At 37.0% G+C, this 27,440-nt stretch overlaps 1 protein-coding gene across 11 annotated transcripts in view; it reads left to right on the top strand.

Moving 5' to 3' along the window:
- LOC128252914 (diacylglycerol kinase eta) overlaps nucleotides 1-27,440 on the top strand; it is a 56,071-nt gene that overhangs the window by 13,443 nt on the left and 15,188 nt on the right. For 9 of the 11 annotated variants that reach the window (XM_052981126.1, XM_052981120.1, XM_052981115.1 and 6 more), the window contains one exon: nucleotides 17,225-17,305. In XM_052981126.1, the coding sequence (XP_052837086.1) occupies nucleotides 17,225-17,305 (81 nt within the window). Of the gene's footprint in view, nucleotides 1-15,733; nucleotides 15,783-16,944; nucleotides 17,156-17,224; nucleotides 17,306-27,440 lie in introns of those variants that run through there. The other 2 variants (XM_052981124.1, XM_052981125.1) reach the window with 2 other exon arrangements.

Raw genomic sequence — 27,440 nt, forward strand, 5'->3', positions numbered from 1 at the left:
ACTTATCTTATCAACTAATAAGAATGTTGTGTTCTCGTGTTCAAGAAAAGTGTTGTCCTATTGAGAACGTTTTTTTTTATCAACCCATATCTATATTTCTAAAATTTAAAACATTTTTTTTAGTATATATATATATATATATATAGCTGTCTTGCCAGTGGCCAATGATTGCGTGCTGCGAATGCTATCAGCTCTTTTGTCCTGGCTTGTGCGTGTCCCACACATTGAGCATGATGTCCTGCGGCCGTGTGCAAATGTTTGCTGTGTTTAGTGTGTTGAAAAAATTTACATGGCGGCCCGCTCCCTTCGAGTAACGCATGTAGTGTTAGCAGTGGACAATAGCACATTGCCGTTTGGACGTCCTTTCGGTATTCCGTATTCAGTGTCTTGTGTCCAGGTGTTCGTGTGTTTGCCAGGAGATTATGGTCCCATGCATGTAAAACCGGCTTTCACTTTGGTATCATCCAATTTTCTTTAGGACCCGTGGGCTCATTAAATTTACAAATCATGTTCGCATTTTATTGCAAAGCTGGTTTAGGAGGACAATAAGTATACCGACAAAAATCGCACGAGCGTAGTGATGTGATCCACTCTTGGTTCATGGTTCTTCTGAGCCCAGCATTACTAGATTGTACCATTGAAAAAATTTTAAAAAATTCCTGTTACCTACATATTGTTCCGCTCGTTATTTAAACCAAGACATGATGAAAGCTTCGGAAAGCCATGTTTATATACCCTTGCAGGTGTTATAGACATAAAGGATTCTATAAAAATTTGAAAATGTTTTCCGATAAATATTTCGATTGTTCCTATAGCAGCTATATAGTGTCGTTGTCCGATTTTTGTTGAATGAAACCATCACACAAATAAATTTAAATAGAACAAAGTTTTAATTTTTTGTATTTGTTTTTCTTATTGCTTATATGGGAGCTGAGAGATTAGTTTTGCGTAGAAACGGTCGGACAGACGAATTGATGGACAGGCGGACGGATAAGCGGACGGATAGGTGGACGGACTGTAGGCGGACTGTAGGCGGACAGACGCACATGGCTGAATTGGCTCTCATCACTAGGAGCAGCATCAATTCAGCATAATACTTTATATTGTCTTCTTCACTGTGTTGCAAACTTTTAATTGAAATTATAATACCCTCTTTGTTTTCTTTTTCGTTTTATTATATTGTTATTAAGTAATACCCAGAAAAGAATTACCACTTCAACTCAAAACGTTAAAATGCTATTAAGCCGAATTACACTGATAAAAAAGTGGATTATTAAAAATAAATACCAGACTATTGAATTTAAATTGTATACATAATTAAACTAAATATTAAATCATAATATTAAATAAAATGCAATCATGGAATATACATTATTTAATGTAAAATATTTCAAGTAATGTGGAAAATATTAGATTTAAATCAAATAAATGGATTTTATATTTAATTTAAATTTAATTGAGTTTAAAATCAATTTGAAAAAAATGTTCAAATACACAACGTTAAAAATAATAATGTATTAATATTTTCATATTTAAAATAACTAACAACCCCAATTAAAGCGAAAAATATTAAAATTTAGTACATAGTATTTGACTATGTTTTGCTTTTTTTTACCAGTATACTAATAATTAATTAAACATTTGAATTACTCAAGAAACGACTAAAGTCATTACAATTAACAGTTTTGATTTGTATCCTCAACAACAAAAATACAATAAAATAAAATGTATTTTAGAAATTATTATTCAACGTGCACAATTCATTTAATTGCGCATTGAAATTAATTATTTAAGCGCTTAAATTTTAATGTGTTACAATTATAATTTGTAATTTATATCCAATTAAATTTTAAAGTCGCTGTAAAACAAAAAGAGTTGGCCTGCCATTTAACCACACTTTCCTTCGAAAAACAGTCTGACACTTTGAATTTTTCTTGCTATTTTGCTGCAATCTCGATTAAATTTTCATATGCGAAACCACAACCTTGGAAATCCATTTGGTTTGCCTCCAAAATTAGCAACAAAGGCCCTGTAACGAAGGTCGAAAGTTTAAATGGGCTTTTTGAAGGGGTCAAGGGTAAGGGTAGTAAGGGGCATACAAATGTGGACATAGTCAGGTGTGCAGGCTTTTCCTCACAATTTTTATAATGGTGTCAACCGTAGTCTTCCAAGGAATTATTACTATTTTCATTGCTATCAATTTTTAACTCACAACTAACAGAAATTTCAAGGACGGATCAAATTCAACAACCACCCTGTCACATAACAGCAGGCTTCAGAAGCAGTAAAATTAAGAACAAATTTATAATAAGCTCAATTTGCATGTGATTCTAACATACTTTGTCGGAACCATCGATTTGCGGACTTATTTTTTTAAAAAGGCTTTTGGGTAATTTATGTGCACAAGGGCGGTCTTAGTTTATATGCAAATGTGAAGGTCCTACTCTCACTCGCATATAAGGCTTACCAGAAAATATTTGTTAGAAAAAATATGTTGGTTTTCAAAAGGGTACCTTTAATTTCACAACAAAATCTGTCATGTTTAATGGCGAAGTTAATTATTTTTTGTTTACAACCGTAGTGTTCAAAATACTTTTCAAAAACTTTTACGTTACTGCTCAAATAAACTTCATAGAATGGCAGAAAAATGAGAGCTACCATCAGAATAGCTTGTAGCATATATGGAATATATAGAATTGGAAATGTCTCCTTCACTGCTATTCTATCTTCTGAATTTATAATTCAATCTACACATTTGATTTTTTGACTCGTAATATGACGAAATCTATGGGTTCACATGGATATAAATGGGGTTAAGATTTTTGGCTCACAAATCAAACGAAACTTATGAGTAATTTTTATAAAAACTTTGAGATTGGTTACACAACACCTAATCCTTAAAATAAAAATGTTGGTCGAATACTTTGCTGCACATTGAATTCTACCACATTAGGGGTGAGAATAAGCTGTGCTTTTGGACCGTCCTTATGTAGACCCAATGACACCAAACCCAGTAAAGTCACACATGCCCCATTCAATGTCACGTGCCAAAACTTTAACAAAAGGGACAAACATTTGTTTCCAGTTTTTGGGCCAAATCAATGGGCTGATATGGGTCTAAAACTAAAAAAAATTGAGACAGCCACATGTGCTATTTTAACAAACTGCATAAACTAACTAAGTTTGGCATGCAAACGAAATTAATTAAAAATCATGAATATAAGCGAATTTAGGGATATCAGAATATCCATAATGCTAACGACTTGGCCAACTTGAATTTGAACGTCCAGCACCTCCTCTAGCCAGAATTTTATTTAAGACACTCTGCACCACAAAATTTGTTATCAGAAATGTCGGGTGTTAAAAGTGCGATCGTTACGACTTCATTACCTCGTGAAGAGGTGTTTTGTTCGATTAATCACATTTGAGTGGATTTATTTTACTTCAGTGACATATTTGAAATAATTAACACAAGCTATTAATTACAACATTGTTATTGAAAATTTGTAAGATCTGTTTCAGCCCATAGTTTGGGCCATCTTTTAATTTGAACATTTTTTTCGATGCTGGCTGAAACATCCCCTGATATCCGAGGCTGTGACGGGCAGCAGTTTCTAATAGAGAAACTGCCTGTTCGGCAATGAAGAGCTGCAGTCAAATGAAAAATGTCAACAAGATGAAGCATATGCGATCCGGCAGCAGCACCCGGGGGATTGTTTCAGACCCAGTCCTTTGTTAAAGTCAGACCCAGCTGACGTGGATGTAATGCCTTTCGGTATTCAAACACTCAAAAAGTGTTCATGTAAAAAATTCTTTTGAGTTATAATCAAAAAGTTAATAAAATCAGTAAAACTAATTTAAATAAAAATCAAACTACATTATAAACAAAATAAGTGTGTCGAGTTTCAAAGAAATAAATTCTTTACAATTGATTTACATAGGTATATATTAAAGGGTGCCTCTTTGCACTTAGTAATTATTGAAAACTTAATATTAAAGCATCGAAATAAGAAAAGATCGAGGACAAAAGCTAACTTCGGCAAGCCGAAATTTTAATACCCTTGCAGACTTTGCCGAAATAGCTTGTACACTGCTCGAAATATCCTGGAAAATATCAAATTTTAACCGATCTAACCTATTGTTTCCATGGGAGGTGTAGGATAAAGACGTCCGATCGGCACGATCAGGGCAAAAGCCTGATCAAGGTATGCAAAAAAAAAATACGATTTGGGAAGATGAATGTCAATAGCTTTTACACTGCGCGTAATATCTTCAATTCTTGCAAGTTATTTCCAATTGTTCCTATTGGAGCTTTAGGATATTGACGTCCGATCGACCTTTTCAAACTTGATCCACGTACACATGTTTTAGGCCGACTGTGAAATAATATATATACTTTATGGGGTCGGAAACGTCCCTTTCACTGCGTTACAAACTATTGACCAAAATTATAGTACGCTCCGCAGAGGTTGAAAAATAAATATATTGGTGCAAAGTTTATTCATAAGCCTCAAGATATGTAAAAATGCATACAAGCTTCCTTGTTATACCCTTGCAGAGGGTAATATTATTTCAGTCAGAAGTTTGCAACGCAGTTAAGGAGACATTTCCAATCCTATAAAGTATATATATTCTTGATCGGCATCTCTAGGAAAGTCGATCCGTCCGTCTGTCCGTCCTCTTCTACCCAAACTAGACTCTCAGTTTTAAAGCTATCTGAATGAAACTTTCCCAAAAGGAACAATCGGAAAAATAAATGGAAAAAAAATATAAGTTTATTGTTTTCACTATGGAAACAATAAAAATATATAAACATTTTTTCTTTTTAAATGTAACTTTTTTATTTTTTAAATTTTTTTTTTTAATTCTTTTTGACTTATTAATAGTTTGACAGTTCAGAATTACGCTTTTAATTTTATTAAAATCAGAAAACGATATCATATAGCTGGCATAGGAACTAGCGAATAATTGAGCTGAAAATCATCATAGCTTCAATGTTTTTAAACATATACGCAAGTAAATCATAATTTTAATGTTTTCAAGAATATTTAATTTTTGCAAATTCGACTTGTCGAAGTTAGCTTCCTTTCTTATTTAGAAAGTGTTAGAAACAATTTTCAGATGTCAATATTAATTTGGGCTATATAAATTTCTAGCCGATGCCCTATTGGCTGAAAATATAACAACTCGTAAAAATTAACGAAAAGGTAATGATTTTGTTTCAATTTTGACGAACTTTTAAAATCTTGCATGTTTATTTATTTCAATATACTTTTCTCGCAGTGCTTGATACGCTGTGATACAAGCTACGGCCAGTTGGCGCTAGTTTAATCAGCATAAATGTTGCCCTCGCATGTGGCGCCGCCTGGGCCTACTCATTTTGCATATTGTAGCGGCTTTACAGACCTTAATGACTGCATAAACATCGACCCAGTAGTGGCGCACTTGCTCCTCTGGCCGACCCATATCACAACGCCCGCAACATCCTGCACTTAATGAACTTGTTCATTTGTTGCACGTGAACGGAATAAAAGCCTTGACTGTGTCGCACTGTAAGGATGTGTACAGTACGTATATTTCTATATTTCTCTTGTCATTCAATGCTACGTGACAAGGGAGCAGGCAGGATGTTGGGAACGGGGAAGATGGCGGAGATGTGCTCATCATCGACACTGAAGGTTGCTGCGTGGCTCGTTTGCTATTATCTAAATTTCATATTTATTTAGGTGCGTCTTTGTGCTAAGTCTCCCCTGAGTGTGGAGATGTTGCATTGAGAGTGCATGAATAATCTTCAGCTTTTGGGGACACAAACACCCGACGCATACTATTATGTTCTTGGGCAGGGCGAAAATTAATATAAACATAGAACGAAATGAATTCAAGAGCGAACAAAACAAACCAGCCTAATAATTCTCGGACGACTGTCAAAGGCAAAACTTGTCGAATTAATACGATAGCCATATCATAAATACACACAACACGGACAATGGACAAAACCAATTTAGTGCCCATTTGAAATATCACGCATACCACACGTTGGCTCGTCAACAAAGCACATGCCGCACAGGGACAGAAGTTATATTAATTCGAGTCCGGCAAAGGGGGTGGCCAATTGTCGTGGCCCCTGGACCTGGCCAGAACCTTTCCCGCATCCCCAATCATCATAATGCTTTGGAGGCTTAGCCGTCATTTATGTCGTCGACATCTGCGTCCAGCTCACTCGTTAAATGCCTCAGGTCGCCTAATCTCCTGTCTGCATGCAGGCCGCGGGATCAACTTTGTTTGGTGCAAAGTTTTTCTAGCCCGGGAAAAGCAGGAAACCCTCGGGCGTTATCGTCGTTATACATTCGCTGGTGTCGCCTCTTTAAGCTGGTAGAATTTCATGCAAATTGAGTTTATTTCTGTATTAGCAATCGATTAGCAATTGCTCTAAGAGCAAACACTTTGCTTTTAAGATGTTGTGTTGTACGCAAACGTTAAATAAATGTACCACACACTCACACACGAGGCAAACTCACCGTTTTAATTTCATGAATCTTACGTAACACGTCAGTGGAGGAAGCCGCTGTCTTCGCCGCGACTCAAGCCAGCTTACCTAGTATACAAGTTTATTTAAACACATTCAAGTGGCAAAGCCACCGCAAGGCTTCCAGAAGACCGAGGACGCCACCGCTCATGTGTCCAAATCGGGGGATTTCGAGGGGCGGCCTCAAGGGTACATTACGCTAACAAGCGTACTAAATGTAGTACAAAACGTGGCAACAACCACCCGCGGAGACAGCGACACCAACAACGCTGTGACGTCGACGCTGAAGTGTTGCTATTACTCGAAAACTACCGGGAAATCTTATGCAATGAAATGTGACGCAAGACGTAAACTACAAGCATGGGCGGTGAATTCTGCGAAACATATACTCATTGGTACTCTCAAAATTCAAGGAAACACATTTGTTTTGTTTGTGAAAGCAAAGGGCAAAGGGTACCCTGAACTAATCAAAATTTTCTTGAATAATGTTTACGAAAATGTTCAGTTAGCTTCAGTTAAAACAAGAAAGGACGCAAACTTCGTAAGCCGAAGTTTATATACCCTTGCAGCCATTTAATTTTAAATTAATTTTAAAATTTTTTCATTCCTACATATTAAACCATTACAATGTCCAAAATAATTTAACAAAAATCGAATGGAACTAAACCAAAACAAAAAACAAAAACACTTCTTAACGAGGTAAAAAAAAGCGGTGTCGGTCGCACCTTCAACATACAAAATTTCTGATATAAACATACGACTAAATAAATACACTTTAAAATTTTGTGTTAGTATTTGTGGTCTCCGCTGCTGATAAAACAGAATTGCCAAATACTTTCATAATAATAGCTCGATTTTAAAAATGTGTATATGAAGAAGTCGTCCGATCCGGCTCGTTCCGAATTATTTACTACCTGCAATAGGAAGACAACTTCAATTAAATATTCTTTAAAACGTCTTAACTTTGATTTATAAGAACCTTAAAGCAATTATGATTTTCATCCCAATTACTCGATTGTTCCTATGGCAGCTATATGATATCGTTTTTCCTTAATTTTGAATTATGAAAACATTACTATATGCAAAAGAAAAAAGAAAATTTGTTCATTAATTTGTTTTAATATTCCGATTGTTTCCATAAGCTCTTTATGATATAGTGGTTCAATTTTAATAAAATTTAAATCGTTAATCTGGAATAATAACCCCCCACCATATCTCGAAGACCTAAAAATATTTTAACAAACTAAATATTTTTTCATCTTTTTCCCTATTTATTTTATGGGATCGTCCGATCCGGCTCGTTCCGACTTATATACTACCTGCAACAGGAAGACAACTTTTGGGAAAGTTTCATGCAGACAGCTTTAAAACTGTGAATCAAGTTATGTAGAAACGGAAGGCTAAATCGATTCTCACTAGGGCTGCTGATCAAGAATATATAATATGAACTATTTCGGAAATACCCTCTGCAAGGGTAAAAAAATTACAATTAGGAAGTAATCTTTACAAACCTCTAAAATCTCTAAAGATGTCTAAATATAAAAGCAACTATAATTGTTCTATTTAAAGGACTTCAGTACAAGTGTCCATAAGAAATGGAGAATGTTCTCGATGAACCGTCTTAGCGACCACCACTCGGTGCAGTGTGCGAAACGCGAAACTTCCGCCTTTGTATCCCCCAACTTTCAAGGTTTCCTGGGGAACTTCTATGGGCCGATATTAACATTTCCGTGGCACCTTTATGACTGCCAAACATTCAAGGCCACCCAGGGACCGACGCCAGAACTGCCATTACCAATCTCATTTTGAGTTATGTGTGACTAAATTGACATTTCACCTTGATTAATGGCCATGGGCCAGTCAGCAGACTGGGACGACTCAATCATGGTCCCGGCTCCAGATTCGGTTCGCTGGCCAGAAACGAGCCACGAGCCAAGTTAGAGGACGAGGTCATTGTCTTTTGTGAGCGACTCAAATTTATTGTACCGCATTAATTCCTCGCAGCGGATAGAAATCTTTCTAAATGGAAAACAATTATGGGCAGCGGATCGCATCTTTTGTTGGGGCTCAGCCCGGATAGGAGCCTACATACTTGATTCATTTGGAAACGACTCTGCGAGGAGCACAAGGGTTAACGGCTAACGGGGCGCATGAATATTTAATTGACGTCCAGCCTTGAGGCGGAAAAAGGTGCTGGTTTTAAATAATTGCAATGTTTTCACCCAGTCAATGCGGTGATAGCTGGAAGAACAGGCAGTATTTTACAAGTTTCTGTGTTTTTTTTTTCCATTATAATTTATACACATTTCACTTGTTTTGTTCCAAAAAAGCTACTAAACGAAATTTCCGTCATTCATGCAAAGCTAACTTTAAGAAACGCACAAAACGGCGTCAAACTCAAAGATGCGTAAATTTGAGTGAAAGGCAATGAAGGAAAGGGTCGAAAGCACTTTCCTACCCTTCATTTCGCCCTCAACCAGGCTGAGCACTAGTGCTGCTTTGAAATGCTTTGCCAAAAGTTGTGGGCCCAAAGACAACTTCGACCCCCTCCTCCAGCAGCTCGATTGCCGACAAAGGTAATGCTAAAAATGGGACACAACAAAGGCCGCATTTTGCCTTTTATTAAGAGGGAATCCTCTGTGTGGCAGTGCGCTGGGCGGGCCGAAGCCGTTCTAAACTTTCCGGCCAGCGTTGCCATAGGTAACCTTCCCAAAAGTTCCCTTCTAAGCTGTGAAAAAAAATGATTTGGTGGGTGACACCTCAGAAAAGGGAGGGGGAGAATTCGTTTAGTGCCCTGTAATGTGTCAATTACATGGCCATTTAGTGGAGACGAAATATACTTGATTCGATTTAGCTGTTAAGAAAAAGGAGATCTTTCCTGGCAACATTTTCAATTGAGCTGTCGTAAATCAATCAAAATTCCATTAGCGCTTGCAGAACATAACTTTCTGCTTCTAATGTGTCCGTGGGATATCTAAAACTTTATCAATAAAATCTTTACTTTTAAAATAAATGATTACTTGACAGTTTCCAATGACGAGTGTCCTTACACTTGTGTCTCATTTTAATGGAACTGCAGTAAATTGAATTTTTAGTAGGCTGCTAATATATTTGCCACTTTGGTCCAAACTAAAAGCCATTTCGGGATCGTTTTCGACTGCAGTGAAACTAGTAACCTTTTCCAAAAAACAGGCGATGGCTTTTACTTTGATGTTTGATGAAAAGTTGGTAACTAAGCCAAAAATAACAATATATTCTGTCCCCTTGCATGCATATTGAAAAACTGTTTGGACAAGCAGACTGGTTTCAAATTTTAAACTGCTTTCAAGCAAAAAAATAAGATTAGCAAACCGAGCTTAGCAAAAGTTTGCACACGCACGCCGCACAAGTTTCACAAAACATCAGGTAAATGGGGCAGTTTTCATTAACACCTCGCTGATCCTGCAAACCGTTGCCCCTCTGGCCCTCGAAAAGATTAGAAGGGGCATTCGAGGAACAGGGGGCTAGAAAGGTGCTGAAATTGATGGCCGGCACTCTCAGGTTACGTGGCATCAACACTTATGCAAGGATTTACGCTCGAAAATAAATCGTTCACGAGGTATTAACGACAAGCGTTATCCTTGCGGCTTCTTCCCATTAGCTGCTCCGTTCTGTTCGGTCTGGGGTTTGATTTTGGGACTGTTTACCATCCGGCTTATGAAAGTTTTATGAATATTTTCGTTCTAAGTGGTTTATGTGTTGTGCCTTAATGGTAAAAGTCGCCCAAAGTGGAGCGAGACACTGGCTTCGTAAACATCATCGTTTATTGCAAAAAGACATAACATAAGTAACTACCATTTTGTGCACTCAGTCAAAGTGTTAAAAACATTTTTTTAAGACTATGCTAAACTTATTTATTTTCCGTTCATTTTAAAAATGATATCTTACACTCAAAAAAAAGTTGATCAAATAATATGATGATGAAACGAGAGTTTAATATTAGTCTTAGTTTAGGGCCAACAAAAAGTCGAAAACAAAACCTTAATTATCACTTCAATACCTTAATACCTTAATTATCAATAAGATATGTTATAACAATTTTTAATGAAAAAGAGCTTATAAATAAGTAAGTACTACTAACTAAAACAGGCTTTTTAATCGGGCTTTGTCATAAAGCGATTTCAACGCGGTTTTCTTTTATCAATCAGTTGGATAAAATTCTTCTTCCATTTTTATACCCTTGCAGAGGGTATTATAGTTTTAGTTAGAAGGTTGCAACGCAGTGAAGGAGACATTTCCGACCCTGTAAAGTATATATATTCTTGATCAGCATCACTAGGGGAGTCGATCAAGCCATGTCCGTCCGCCTGTCAGTCTGTCAGTCTGTCAGTCAGTCTCTCAGAACGAGCCGGATCGGACGACTATAGCATATAGCGCCAATAAATAAAAAAAATTATAACTTTGCTGTTATTTTTAATTTTTTATTTAGTTTTTCGACATATAGTAATAGTTAAATATTTCAGAATTACGGTTTAAATTTCATCAAAATCGGACGACTATATCATATAGCTTCCATGGAAAAAAAAATAAATTTTTTTTTCAAATGTAATTTTTCTATTTTGTAATATTTTTCTTTTAATTTTTTTGACTTATTAATAATTTGACAGTTCATATTTGTAATGGGATCGTTATTATATAGTCCTAAGATTTAAAATAAAATTTTGCAGAATATTAAAAAAATAAAATACAAAACAGCGAAGCCTTACTTTTTTCCGATTGTTCTTATGGGAGATATATGATTCAGTTGTCCGATCGTTTTGACTTATACACTTACTGCAACAGAAAGACATTATTTTGGACTAAACTTTCCATTCGTTTGTGGAAAAAAATTGTAATATTATTATATTATATTATTTGCGCACAGAGCACTGTACATTTATTTTTTGATATCTGCTGGCTATGCATATTTAAGCAAAGCAAAAAGAATGAACTGGTATCATAAATGTTTAATTTATAATGTGCAGTCTTGGCAGGTACCGCAAAGAAAAAGTTATCCTTTTTCCCCAAATGAATGCACATTTGTTAGGCTGCGGGTCGAGACCTCATTGTGGACAAGACCGGTATTAAAATTTTCTGCCAAGTTGGGCAAGTAATTGGGGTAGCGACTGCGGGCAGCTGGATCGGCAACTCCTTCCTTATATGGCCGGAAACGTTTTTGGTTTTTATCAAACTGCTAAAGGCAGGTCTGTGTGTGTCCAGCACGGAAACCATCATATTATTAAGCCCAAAAGGAGGTCATGTGAGTTTTTGCCGATTCACCGCCCAGACCCACACCAGGCGGGTCAGAAAAATGTTGGATTTCCACATGCTTCTTCATCTCCTCTTGGCCTCTGCTGTTTTTTTGGAACATAAAACGAGACTCATAAATTATGTTGCATAAATCACGGCACAGCGGCTCGGATTCGCCATTCTGTTGGTTTTTGTTGTACACCAATAACGTTCACAAGGGATATGTATTAAACATGCATATGTCATTAAAAAAACGCAAAAGCTTAATTCAGAAAGCAATTAGCAAATTAATATGATGCTTGCCAAAGTAATAAAAATGGCATTGAATTTATGGTTCGGAAACTTAACAGATTTGTATACTTTATACAAAAGCGTAACAACCGTGAGCTAACACATTTATTCATTTAATTAAATGTCTTAATTACTTTTGTTAGTCCTTCTCAACTTTCCCATGAAGCCGTGTTAACCTACAATAGAACTTTGAAGAACTATTTCTAAAAAGCAGTCTTATTATTTCTTAAATGCATTATTTTTTATCATTTAGGTAGACTGAAAGCAATCGAAATTCATATGGCATTCTTAGGATAAGATTAAATTCAATGTAATGTATAAAGTAGATCCATTTTGTTCTTTTAGATTGTTATTTAAGGATATTTTCATGATGGCGCGCAAAATGTGTTTTTTAGACAACGCCTGCAATACTTTACAGTACTTTTGGGGCTGAAATAAGCCAATAAATCTCAATCTACCTACCTACTTAATATTATCGAAATATATATTTATCAGCATTACAATGTCACAATGGGTTATCTGCGGTGTATACTTAATGTGTGTGACTGTTATTTGCTGCATTTGCCCTCAATGCATAAGGCATCGAAGCGGCCAGAAAATATTCGCTGACGCCCCAGCGCTATTAATCACAATTATTGTCAGATAGCTCGCCGGCTTCCCATCCTCATTTTTCTAGCATCTGCCCCGGAATCGGGTCGCAGTTGTTATCCCAGTAGCAGGAACATGACAAATTACACCGAGCCTCAAAGTAGGCTACGGCCCTCCTGCGTCTTCGCCCCCTTCTAAATTCCTCTAATTGCCGGCGGGCTTTTGTTCCTTCCCCTGAAACGCATGCAAGGGTAAAATGTTCGTTTCGCAACCAGTGGGTCACATGTAATTGCCAGTGTGGGTGATGAGGCTGACTGGCTGAGTGCCCCGGCACAATCAATATTGCTAAACAGCGAAGAGAAGGCTAAATTAAAAACTGTGTAATTTCTAGTCCAGAATGCTTAGTTCGACCAGTAGAGCCACACCAAAAAAAAAAGAAGTGAAAGTTCAGTTTTAACAAGTGTGTCTTTAAAAATAAATAAACTACAGAAAAGTATTAAAGTATGGTATTAACTCAATACTAAATAATATAATCCCCATACTTTTTAGTTTCATTAAGCCCATTTTTAAACGACATTAGATTAATTTTGCTACTTTCGTGGTATTAACTTAATGCTAATCTTACTGAAAAAGTTTTCTTAGCCAATAGTTTAACAAATAGTTTAGTTTCTATGACAATTTTTTTTTGGGTGCGGTGTTTGGGGTTTGGGACTTACACCTTTTTCGTTGCATTAAAATTAAAACTTTAGCGCAGTGGAATTGTTTAGTTTAGAAATTGTACATTTAAACTAGGTCAGAAATAACATGATGCACAAAAAAAACTTAAACATAATTCAACTTAGTAAAATTATTTCTGGTGTTGATGTATGTATATCTACTGCACACTAAAACTTTTATACAGCAAACAACTTTAGTTACAAAATATTTGCGACATTACAACATTAATTGAAATCATAATTTGGATACATGACCTTTCGTGACTCATGACTCATGAACCAGTCTCTTGCAAGGCATAAACACTTTGCAAATATTTAAATGTGCCTCTCAGCAAGGACAGCACAGCAGGCGACGGTCGATGTTGTGGCACATTAATAACTTGGAGGGAGTGGTACCGGGTATATCGAAGAAAAGGGAGCTGCTGGTTTCTGCGGGGTGTGGCGGCTAAGTTATGCTATTAAAATGTCAAAATTTCCAGCTGCGCCACTTTGACACGCCAAATGAAACGTGGCACGCCCACACAGACACCTGAGTCACGCCCCAACACGCCTCCAAGCCCCCTACCAAAAACCCCAAGCCGGGGAATCCCCCAAGCGTAATTTGTACCAGGGGCAACCAAAGCTATTTAATACTAATTAGACCCGAAACTGGTTGGCACCACCATCGAACCAAGGGTAACGAGACCATGTTCCTTTGCTTCGCGAAGTTTTCTCTCCAAAGAGGAAAACAAAATATAAAGTTAATTGAAAGTCAGCGGCAAATGTCTTTAATGTTTGCCAGGCCCGCCACCCTGCAAATAGTTTGAATGCAATGGCGAACAAAAGTTTGCAAAGTGACATTTCAAAGGAACAACTTTGTCTGCGGAACTCCTTGGCACTTGCAATGCGAAAGTTGGATGTGAAGGCATCAATCCGATATCGATGTTCACCAGGAGATTGCTTTCTTTAAGTTTTCGCACCGATAAAACTGCTTTGATTCGCCTAGAACCTCCTTAAAGTAAATCTCTTCCGAATAGCGCACAATTAGTGGGACTTAGGCTCTCAACGCCCAACTCAGCACTTTCCCTCCTCAAGTACACTAAATTCTAATGGCTGCCAGCTCTTTTTTGCCATTAAGTGATTTGGCCTGCAAAAAATGGGCACGCGCAGGAAGAAGACGAAATGGCTTCGAGTAATGCAAAGAAATTGATATGAACGGCCAAAACTTTTCTGCAAGCTGTACACAAGCAAAAGCGAAATGAAATGAAATGAAAAAAAATAAAAGGCAGGAAAAGTGTTTTCGTGCGCCAGGTGGCGGAATTTTGCTTGTGGACCTGGACCGCGGACCAATGAAAGTGAGCAAATTAATGATTATTCGGGGCCGTTTTCGTTCGGTTGCGGGGCAAAAGAAAAATCTGGGCTTAATGCAATCAAAGTTGGGTTAATGCCTGGGGACCGAGGCTGATAACACAGAAAATTAGCAATTTGCCTTAATGTGTCTGTGATTGACCCCAGGGGAATCGCCGATGCTGAAGTGAGCTGAGACCGGTGAGAATGCCAATTCCCTAATGTGTCCTGGGTCTCAGACCCATCGAAAAAATTCAAAAACTCTCCGTTCTATATTCCTTTGCCCACAACTATTTTATTGATTCTTCTTGCCCTGCGTACTGGAATACAAATCAAATACACAAGCTCAAGCAAATACATTTGTTCGGCTGGATTTTAATGAGATCCGCAGCAGGGCTTCTGCTTTTCCATTCTGCTTAAGATTTGCGGTATCTGTTCAAGCGGAAAATGACTGTGCTCACTTAATTTAACAAGTGCGGAAATTCGCAGCAAACGGGAAAGCTAAATCCCTCCGACAAACGGGCACTCAAGCTATAAAAAATGTCAAGGAGAAAAAGTAATACACTTGGTACATTCCCAATAACTTATTCCATTTTTAAGAAAACAAAAAATTAGTTTCAAAATATTTTATGCTTTTTGTTTTATTTATTTATGATATTATGAATAGAAAATGAACTTTTTTTTCAATATTCCAATCAACGTGAGCGTGAGCTTTAAAAACTAAGTTTTGATTATATCAATTTGTAATCTTTTAGTCACAAAAATTGTAAGCCCTACATCTATATTAGGAGTCTTTACTGATTTACTTACCTTTTAGAAACACGGGGAAAGTTATTTAAGGGAGAGCTCGAGAAAATGTTGACTAGATTGTGTAGAGAAAGTGTTGAATTAAGTATTCGGAACAAATCTGCCCCGTTCTAAATATCAAAATCTAAAAATTTGAGGTCGAATTTATGTGAGGACATTCTTATTTATGACAAAAAGCCAAAACATATATTGAAAGTGAAATAACTGGCTGTTGTAGGGAATAGGAAAAGCGAACAGAAATTAAAGCTCGAAATGACTTTGTAAGTGCTGAAAGTACTCATGAAAGTACTCGCTGATTTTTACCGATTGCTGCGCCTTCTTTCACCGTCCAAACTCACTGAGGTAGAGGATTGCGGTGGGGGATCCCCTCCTTGAGTGTGGGTACCCGAGAATCTCTGGTAATTTCTCTCAGCTCATGCTCACAGTGGTTGAGTTCATCAGCGGGGATTTTTGACTGCCTCTGTATACGTTTAATTATTTTAGTGCTCACTCTCGCGGATTAAGCCGCACCATCACACATATCCACTTGGTTTTGAGTGATAGCCTTGTTTTCAATCAATTATGTGCCAAAACAACTTATTCTGATTACACCGGCGAACGTTCACCGAACGTTCAATGCGGTGAATCCCATGGAAATTCCTGGAAAAGCAAACGTAAGCAGTAAGCAGTATTCGGCTGTCTTAACAGGACTTTGGGTGGCTTCAATATAGGTACTCAACGTGCCACTGACTCAGTTCCGCAAAAACCGAACCGAACCCTGAAAGTCAGGAAAGTTGTTTTCACAAAAATAATGTATACCAGGGCTGTGTACGGGGAGTAAACAAGTGTGTTGATACAACTGCGACTCCCAGAAGCAGACACATTTATGGAGGTATGAAAACAGGAGAAATGGAAGCTAACCTCTAAGTCGCAATACTAAATTCATTTTAGACCACTTAAAGTCTTCGCAGGCTGATGCCCAGAACAATACTCAAATATTAATTGATGTGGGAATTGTGGCGAATAAAACAAAAAAATAAAAACAATCAAAACTTGTTTGCCTACCTGGCGGCCTTCGCTGTTGCCTTGGGGGCGCAAACAAAATCCAACTTTCTGAGTAACCCGAGTCAAAAGAAAACCAATTTTCGGCATGTTCAAAACTACTTGAGTACACAAACCTTGGCGTTTCGATGGTCGTCGGACTCGAGATTGGGCTTAGGGTCGTGATGGGGTTCGGTCTTCAGTCGCATCGGTGGCATCGGTGGCATCGGTGGCATCGGCTTCGCCGAGCACGGGGCGGCCCTCCATTGTCACATTTATATTATGTGTTTGGGCTGGCCTTTGTTGGCTGGTAAATATCCATTTATTTGCCGGCCTGTGTGTGTGAGCCATTTCAATTTCCGAAGGACCTGCGGGGCAGACAAGCTGGTAGGCCGGCCCAGAGTTGAGCCACATCAAAATAGCCGCTGGCTAGCTTTGAGCATTCTATTAAGGCCAAAGACAAGGCGGAATATTCCATATACGTATATTTGTGTCCTCCTCCTCACGTCCTGGCTCAGTGCCAACGTATTTCTCTGCTAGCCAAAGGCCAAGAAGCTGATGGACGCAAAAGGAATTTCTGGCACAAAATACAAAATATTATGTGGCAAGGAAGGTTGTAATTTCCATTTTAACCCCTCATGGACCGCCCTTTAATATTTCCAACAAACATTTCTACTTGCAGAGCGATGTTTTCGACGATATTGACCTTTCGGATCTGTGTTATTTCGAGTGCGGCATCAAGAACGTAAATCATAGTTTTCAGGTAAGTCAAACACGTTGAAAAAATAAACAATGCGGAGCCATCGACATGTAATGTGAAAAGTTTGCTCTGGTTTCGCATTTTAATAGGCAAACTATTTTATTTACCTGTGGGTACTTTTCGCAATAATTTTGCCTATTTTCTACTGGCCACCCGCCTTGCGCAAGTTACAACCAATTAATTTGTCAAAGTTCTAATCATAATGTGAGCACATTTGGCAGGTCCTCAGAATATTTCCAAGAGGTGTGACAAAGTAAATAAGACAAAGTAAAGGCGCCTCCACTTGGCTTTTGATATCCTGAAGACAGGGAGCGGGAACTTCCTGTTGTTCATTGTCTGGCGTATCACATACACACACCGCAGTTACACAAGGACCCGGCATTTGCCAATTTCTTGTTTGGCTATATAACCAAAAAAAAGGGGGAAATAAGAGGGCGACAAAGCAAAAGTCAAACAGAAAACAAAAGACATCGAAGCAAAATCTTTACTTCCAACGCGGGCTGCATGCTAAATTAGCATAAGTATTCGAACTGCCGTCAGTTTGAGTCCCAAGTATATACACTCTCCTACATATATAGGTATGTAAATTTTGGGATTCGTCTTTATACACGAATGCGCAACATTTGATGCGGGAAATTAGAGCGTTTATAGGAAATCCTCGTGAAACGCGCAGCTTGTTGCTCACTTGCGGGAGCCTCGCCAATAACAAAAATCTGAATATCTTTTATCGCTTTATTTTTTAAATAATAAATTTGGCATCCGCGCAAATAAGCCAGCCCCAAATACGGGAAGTTGCTGAAATGCTTTTTCCCCTGTTCACTTTTTTGCAAAAATGCTATAAGCGAAGGCGGTACCCATCAACGTTTTATTGTTTTTGGCTGTTGTCGCGATTCCAAAGTACTCATGAGCACATGCATACGAGTTCATATGAGTATATATATGAAAGGTGTTGTCTAAACGAGCGGAAGAAGGTTTGTCGCACTTGAGGGGATGAAAGCACTCAGAGCTCGTTAAACATGTTGGACCCTGTTAAATTTTTGTTTTTATTAAATACAGAAACAGACTAACTGAAGTAAAGAGATTTTTTTGTTTTGCAAAAACAAGCGATTCAATTCGGTATTCTCAAGGACTGCCCACAGACCGCGAGGCCTGCCAAAAGCGATGCACTCAGAAGGCTGCGAGTGCCCGTCAACAATGTCTGCGGCACTAAAAACCGCAAACAAAAACGAACCCCCAATGCAATCGTCAGCGTCACGAAAGTATACCAGCAAATAAGCCAATGAGCGGAACATTCAATAAAGACACGTATAGGAAAACACTTTTGTGGAAAAACCAATTTCACGTGAAAAAACCATGAAAAGTTTCCATCAATCTTGATGCACAACAGTGCACAAGGATCATGTTTGTCATTGTAAGACTTCGAAAATGTGTGCACAGATATGGCAAAAAAATAAGAGTCTGGTTCATTTTTCCATTCTTGACTGAGTTTTTGGAGTAAGCGATTTTATTCCTTAATCATAACCATAAAGCAAAAAAACTCTATTTGTGAGGTTCACGCTTAACACAATAGCTTTAATATTTTCAAACCCTTTACTACCCATGATTTTACGGTGGATGCTTACATTCTACCTGTCAATGTAATGACAACTAACATGGGTAAGCTGTACTATTTTAAAAACAGAAAACAAATAATATATTATTATTTTTAAGTTTTAGGGACCCAATTGGCTTACCTCTTATATGAACGCATTATTTTTTTTCAAAACGTGAGCTTTCTGAACTTGGGGCACGTAAGCGCCAACTTACTTGCGGCCACGTGCCCTGCAACTTTTCAGTAACAAACAATGACAGAACAGGTTTACTAAGACCTTGTGCTGTAAGTGTTTTGTGGGCTAAAACGATTGTCAATATAAGTACTCGGTGTGATGGAAAGTGTTGTTTACAGGTTGCATGGCTGCAAAACAACGTGAGATTTTTTATCGATTGCGAGAGTCCCATGACGATTAGTGTCCCCAAGCCAGATGAGGTCCATTTTCGTATCATTTTAAATATTATTCTTCCAGTTGGCAGACCATTTTGTGAGTAACCTTTGCCCTTTCAATCTTCAATCAAATATCGAATCGATATGGGCTCAGATGGTTCATTATTTTGCTAATATCAGAACTCTGCCCAATTGTGCGAAATTCAGAAGAAGCTTAGTATTATACCGTCCTTGTATGCAGCTATAACATTTTCTAATTACGTAAGCTCATGCATTGAATGGTCTATGCTAAATGGAGGACTAATTAACGCCAACGAATTGCCACGCCATTGAGGACCTCAAACTATTCGAGTATCGACGACAAAGTGCAATCAATCGTGACAGCTATAATTTTCGTACTTCACTTAGCGGGCAATTTTCAAGTGCCCCCGCCAAACGTCGTTTCGACCATCAAACTTTTTGAGAATTTGTAATAGCAATCAAGCTGATTGATTGCCTTCACCGCACACATATTTCGAGGAACTTCGCCATCAATTATGCAAGATGAGGCTTGACTTCTGTTAATTTCGCACCAAACCGCCCGATGTATGAGTATTGCGCAATTTAGGTTTTTCCTTCACTTTCCTTGAAAATTTAACAAATTTAATTGTTCTGCTTCAAAGAATATTTTATAAAATAAGATACTTTCGTCGCCTATTCTAAAACTTAACAAAAATTCTCTTAAATATATATATATATATATATATATCAACAAAGTTATTCCACAACGTCAAATATTACCATAATTGAGTATACCGGCACTGGATTTTGGTTGTTCTTGTGCAAATGTCAACGTTGGATAAATCAACAATTGTCTAATTGTTTGATTGGGTTAAGCCCTGATTGGGATCTCTAAAAACTTTCGGTATACCAATTTAAAGTTTTAAGGTCAGAGCTGGAGGATTGCTAACTTAAATGTCATGTGACATTGCCCTAATAATTGTGCTATTCTGCAGAAAGTCACCGAAGTTATTTAATAATGTATTGGGTTATTTAAGGATTGCCCTTCACTGTGCGCTTTGCTCAAAAGCTCGTGGAAACTGTATTGTCTATATATGAATGCCAGACAAGAGATTTTTAACTTTTTTGAACTAATTGGAAAACTTCCGTTATTACACTAATATTTTCTCAAGGTTATTTCTTGGCAAGACATTTCTCTGTTGTTTATAATTCCTGTTAGAACAAACATTACAAAATGTAAGCTTGGTTACCAAAAAGCATCTTCAAAAGGAAAATAAATGAATGCTCAAAAAGCAGTGGATTATTAGTTTTTCGTTCATCTGGACCAACCCTGGGGTGCTCCTCCAAGTTGAAAATATAACACATTTGTTTTCCAATGGTGTAAGCCCAGTTTCAGGTAATTGCTACCCAGTAAGCAGGCTAAGGTCTGTCACTTGACCTTGAACTTTTACTTTTACTGAGGCCAGGAGGTCATAACATTTAGACATAAAAATAAATAAATTATAAGTTGCCAGCCAGGTAAGCCTGATGTGTCTAACTAGACCTTGAAATGGTTTTGTTCATGTTGGATTGTTATCAAAAATGTCCATGGTATTTTCTTGGCTTAGGTAGTGTTGGTACTTTTCTTAAGATTAATTTGTACAAAAACGTCTGATATAACAAATTATTGTTTATAAAAGAAACGTCTTTGGAGTAACAAATTCTAACAAAATTGGCTTCCTTGGAACATAATAAATAATTAATTAAATAACTAATTTTCAGTGTCTATTCCTAAATATATATACATTAAACATTTTGTTTTTTTTATTGTAACCGTATATAAACCCTTAAAGAGTGTTTGAAACGCCTGTTATAAAATAAAGAAAATTACAATGTTCAATTTTACGAAAACTTATATATTTTGAGTTTTATCTTACACCCAGAAAGAAAATCGACCTTGATTTAAGAAATTCGCCATGGAGTCAAGAAAATCGCCGATGAATTTCAGCCAATGGTGAAATGTATCTTAAATGTAAGGAATGCCTTTCTAACAAGAAGGAAAGCAAACTTCGGCAAGCCGAAGTTCATATACCCTTGCAGCTATTGCATTAATTAAATACTTTTGAAAACATTTAAATTATGATTTACTTGAGTATGTGCTAAAAAAAACATTGAAACTATGATGATTTGCAGCTCAATTATTAGATAGTTATTTTATATATTTTTATTATTTCTATGGGAGCTGTATGCTATAGACGTCCGATTTTGATTAAATTTATACCATAATTCTGAAATATTAAACCATTACTATATCTCGAAGAACTAAACAAAAAATTAAAAAACAGCAAAGTTATAATTTTTTTTCATTTATTTTTTCGATTGTTCCTATGGGAGCTATATGCTATAGTCGTCCGATTTTGATGAAATTTAAACCGTAAATCGGAAATATTTTACCATTACTATATGTCGAAAAACGTCTCCTTCACTGCGTTGCAAACTTCTGACTGAAATTATAATACCCTCTGCAAGTATAAAAACAGCAAAGTTATCATTTATTTTTCCGATTGTTCCTATGGGAGCTATATGCTATAGTCGTGCGATCTTGCTCGTTGCGACTTATATACTATCTGCAATAAAAAGACAACCTTTGGGAAAGTTTCAGGCAGATAGCTTTAAAACTGAGAGACTAGTTTGCGTAGAAACGGACGGACAGACATGGCTAGATCGACTCGCCCAGTAATATATACTTTATAGGGTCGGAAATGTCTCCTTCACTGCGTTGCAAACTTCTGACTGAAATTATATTACCCTCTGCAAGGGTATAAAAAAATACGTTTTTTTATAACAAAGAAATACATTGAAGCAGTGATTGCAGAATCATCAAGAGAGATTCTATCAATCAGAAGTTGTAAAATAAAGCAATATTTTTTTGTTTCAGAATTAGGTCCAATTTTGATTAAAATCGGACTGTAGCTTCCATTGGCACAACCGGAATATTACAAAAAATAAATTATACAAAAATTGGAACTTCTCTATTATTACATATTTTTGTTTCTTTTGGAAATAGTAATGGTTTAATTATTAAGAATTACGCTTTTAATTTTATTGAAATCGGAGAATGATATCATATAGCTATAACAAACGAGTAATTGAGCTGAAAACCATCGTTGTCGATCAAATCGAAATTTTGACGTTTTCAAGAATATTTTATTTTTGCAATAGCTGGAAGGATATACATATTAACTTCTGCTTGCCGAAGTTACCTTTCTTTTATATATTTTTTTAATATTCTTCGAAGTACAAGCTAAATATTTTAGAATTACGGCTTATTAAATCGGAGGACTATACAATATAGTTGCAATAGAAACTCATATTATTTGTCGAAAACCATCAAGTATAGTGCCAGGGGCTAGTAAAATCAGATTTGAAATGCAACTCACATTGGAATGAAACAATAGATTCGCATTTGTTAAGGAACACCCGCTCCCGTCATTTTGCATATCAAGATTCACAACGTTTTATTGATTTTTATGAAATATTGAATTATTTTGCGAAGCATCCTGTTGGAATAGTAAACCGTCAGCACATTTCCAGATCCCTGCGGAGCAGGACAGCAAGCGACATCTGTCTGTGTCATTTTATATCCCTGTGTGTCCTGTTTTACGGTTCTATTTTTCCACAAGTGGTAACTCACAGCGTTGGAGGAGCGAAAAATTGCAAATCTACACCGCGAACGGGTCAACAATAGAACTTGCTCTGGCAAACAGGAATTTATTACACTGCAGATTGGTTTTGTCCGCTGATTGGTGGATGGCCAGAGGTACCTCAGTCTGTGTGTCATCGATAAAATGTGAATTTAGAGTGGAAATAAGGGTCTTTAAAAGGGCAACGATATACATTTACATTATATCTAAAAACTTTCGCTATATCCTGAATTCCAACTAACTATTTTAAGTAAAAAACTTCTTTGAGCTAAAATTTCACATAAATCAATTTGTTTAATTTCACCTTTTATTCAACGGAACGAGTTATATGCGGATCGAAAGCTATCGTTTACGAACGAGCTGGAATCCGTTTTTGTTGCTGAAGCCCGCACATCAGCAAAAGAAAACCAATACAGAGCAACACGTTTTGGAAAAATGTCGCTCAAAACGAGAATGGCAATCTACCAGATCACCAGGAGCAAAGTGGCCATTCCAAGGCTTGCTAATTTTTAAAACAGAAGCAGGACCTCGTAAACGACGGTTTATAGATATATTATCACCATCTAGCATCCATGATCGCCAATAGAAACTGTAACGCCAATAAGAAATTCAGCAGGTCATTGGGCTAAAAGTGGTAATGACCAATGACGGTTGGCATTCACTTAATATTTCTACAGGCAGGAACTTAGCGAGCCAAACTCGTGCTGCGTTGGCACACTGCGTCGACTGGCAATGCTTCACTAATTTAACGTTTTTTCACCATTTTGACCAATTTTTCTGAAAATTACAATGATATATCCAAAGATATAGCCCTTGACTCAAGAAATTTTCCATATTCGATTTTCTTAAATGGATGGCAAATAACCATAAGATTAAGAAAAAGTTTTCTGAAAAAAGGGGCGTTTTTGTTTTAGTTAATTTAATGGTTAAGGGTTATTTATTTTAAGTTTTATTTTATTAAATCGAACTCGCGCCCGCTCGCACCATAAAGCAACGCACTAAACCACTCGACCATGTCTGCTTCTTAAAACGAGATCCCTAAAGAACGTACAAGTATTATCAACCAATGGGAGAGCATACAAAGTATATTTTCTTTAATTTAACTTAAGTTTAATAAGAAAACAACAAAAAATAACGAAAAATAGGGGAAGTTAAGATAAGAAACGAAAACCATAGATTACCAAATTTAACTTTGGAACTTTCCACGATAAGGAGTTGAAGTCTTGGTCTCCTGCTCAAAAGTTTAGTGGCCGGACCGGCCATATACCAGCTAGACCACGCCAAAAATGTACGAAAAAATAAAACAATTTCTTCGTCATACAATTTTATAAAATCAAAATGTATACAAAAAAATCGCCATAGTTTTAAGAAAACTTCCCAATGAATCATTTAAAAAAACATGCTTCCTTTAGTTAAATCTTTAACTTTTTTTTTAAATCAATAATTTTTTTTTGCTTTATCGATAATTTTAATTTTTAAAATATCCTGTGAAAGCGCAAGGTCGCACCTAAAATAGTTTTTGAATAGTTAAAAATTTAACCGCGTTTATATGAAAACGACAATTTTGAAAACGGCTGCCGTTATAATTCTCCTACAAGTTGACCGATTAACACTTAATCATCTTAAATGTGTCATACAGAATCTTCTGGACTAACAGAACTTAAAAAACCATTTATTCATCTCAAACTTTTTCTTTCAAATCGATGCCATATTTTTTATATTTGATTCTTTTAAAAGATAGTGGGTCATTGTAGGGGAAATATATTTAGCTTTTTTTCATAATCTTTTAGAATTTTTCGATTTCATGTCAGTATTTGGAGCCTTGGCCATAGTCCCGTTGTTTCTCAATACAAAAACAAAAAACCTTACGTTAACGTCGAAAATTACCTTATTATGTGCAAAATATTTTAAAACATTAAAACAAAAAAATCAAAAAATTATATTTTTTTTTTGTGGGTTACACTAGTATAGCCTTATTGGCAATTTTCTTACAAACAAAAAAATATGATCTATTCCATGGCGTTTTAAAATCAAGAGCGATTTTCTGAAATCTATTTTTTTTAGGGTAAAATTGATATTGTTAAAGGATGATTGCATAATTTTAGTTTTAAATAATACCTGATATAACAGAAGGATTGTAATGGAATGTAATGTGGTTACATTGGAATTAATAATAAATAAATAATTTTGTATAAGATCCGGATCCTGGGATTATAATTCAGATTCTGAGTTCAAGATAACGGTCCTGAGAAAAAGGATGTGGATCTAGAGATCAAAATATCGACCCTGTGGCAAGGATACTGATCCTGAGATCAAAATTCGTTTGCAAATGCAGCTCTAGAAAGGTCAGAGATTATTTTTAGGAATTTTTCGCTTAGCAGAGGAATAAGATTTACATCAAGAACATGCGATTATGACAGTTTCAAGTCATTTCGATGTTTATTAAATGCAAATAACTCACAATTTTTATGAAGCAAGTAATAACATTTTTGAACTTCCGTGAAAAACTATTTATGAAAACAGTAAGCTAATAAACCAATTTCAATGCCCAATCGAACAAAAAACTGAGTGCAGTTTATAAAAGCTTCAGTTCCCACAATTTCCGGTCTATCGGCAGTTGGCGGAGGGCGTTGACAAACGAACCACACGCCCCGGATTTACGCTTAAAAGCAAATCCATGTTGCAGACGTCAATGTCAGTCGGGAGCAGGAAAATCCCCAACTTCCCATCGTCAATCCGAAGGGCACGCGCATTGGGAACCATTTAACCATTGCACATTAGGCTAATTGAAAAACAGGAAGAGCCCATGGGCCAGGAATGAGTGCCAGGATGGATAGTGATGATGGCGATGGCGATGACTTTGTGGTTGCGGTTGCACATGAATTTCAACGGCATTGAGTGTGCAAACAAGACAAGCTTGATTCCTTTGATTGGAAATTCTGGCCCGTCAACCTGGTGCGCAATTAATGCGATTGAAATGCAATTAGTGAGGTAGTTTGCTTGGCTGCCCCTGAGTAATCCGTTTTCCCTGCACTGTTTTTGGATGAAAGTACTGCCAGGTCATGTCTGCCCTGTAGGCAAGAGTTTTCGCCACTTCTGCGTAGAGACGATTGGCTCGACTCTACTTGGCTGTCCCCACAAACCGTACATTTTGCGGCTTATGACATATTCACTCCCTTTGCAGGTCAGGCGTCGTGTCAGCTCATGACATTGGCATGCCAACTGGCCATTGTCAACTGAGTCGACTGCACTCGCACAACCCGGCTGTCATGAGTTTCTTCCTGGAATGCTTGATTTATAAGACTTAATAAGGGGAGAGAGTTAATTAGGAAATCTCATTAAGCCCAGGCATTCGAATTGATGTTAAAAACAAAGTCATAACTTTACCATGCCTAGACACTTTGCTAGTTCAATAACTCAATGAAATTCCCTGTAACATTGCAAGCTAACAAAATTAATGAAAATCTGGTAAAAGTCCTTCCCTGGAAGGGTAGGCTTGTGGCCCATAAATTGGGCGAGGCTTACTGCGAACAATAGAGCATCCGAATCATAATCCTCTGAGGTAACTCAGATGGTCGGAAATATTAGTTTTTGAAATGTCGGGTTGTGTGTTGGTGGGTTGTGGCCACTTGAACGAGCTTATACAGCGATATGGCCTGCCTACGGGCTTGGCACATGACCCTAAGCCTTCGACTGGCTTAGCTGTCTGCGTATTATCATTAACATGAACCACATTAGCATATTAATGAGGTCACTAAAATACATGACCAAACTTCATTTGATTACACAACTAATAAGCAGTCCGCGGTCTGGGCCTTCACATGTACACATTTTCAAATTGCGGGTTAAGAGCAAATTAGTTCAGCAACAAAATTACCCAGTCATAATCGACAAAGTTTAAGAATAACTCCTCATCTGTACAAAAGCACCTCATATCAAGGAACAAACAAGAAAGAACAATAAAGTCCTGTTTCCCGACTATTACATACCCGTTACTCAGCTAACAAACGTCAAACTAAATATTTCTCCACAAAGTAATCGGGATCTATGTGGCGCCATCTGTCCAACAGTATTGCCGACACTAGAAGCTTAGAGCGTGCAGCAACCTTTTGTTCTGTCCCTTTACATAAGCAATTTCCACGGTCCTATCTAATAAGCATAGGATAGTGTTAGCAGCGGCAGAGGACCTTCTAATTCAATACCTTCTTAAATTATACCGATAGATTAGCCGAAACACACACACATACATCATAAAAAGTAAGGTCGAACATGTTTCAAAATTTTTAACGCTGCTTCGGAGGTCTCTGAATATACATCTTAAACTATCAGTTTTATAACGCTTTCACTTCCTATAGGATTGCCTCAGTTGTAATTGCCTTTGTAATGTTGGTATTAAACCATGGCTTTGCACCAATCGTCACACGCCTATTTTTTTGATTTTGTTAAATTATGCGGGTCCCAACTGAAACACACC

Source organism: Drosophila gunungcola, chromosome 3R, assembly GCF_025200985.1.
Source record: "Drosophila gunungcola strain Sukarami chromosome 3R, Dgunungcola_SK_2, whole genome shotgun sequence".
NCBI lineage: Eukaryota > Metazoa > Arthropoda > Insecta > Diptera > Drosophilidae > Drosophila > Drosophila gunungcola.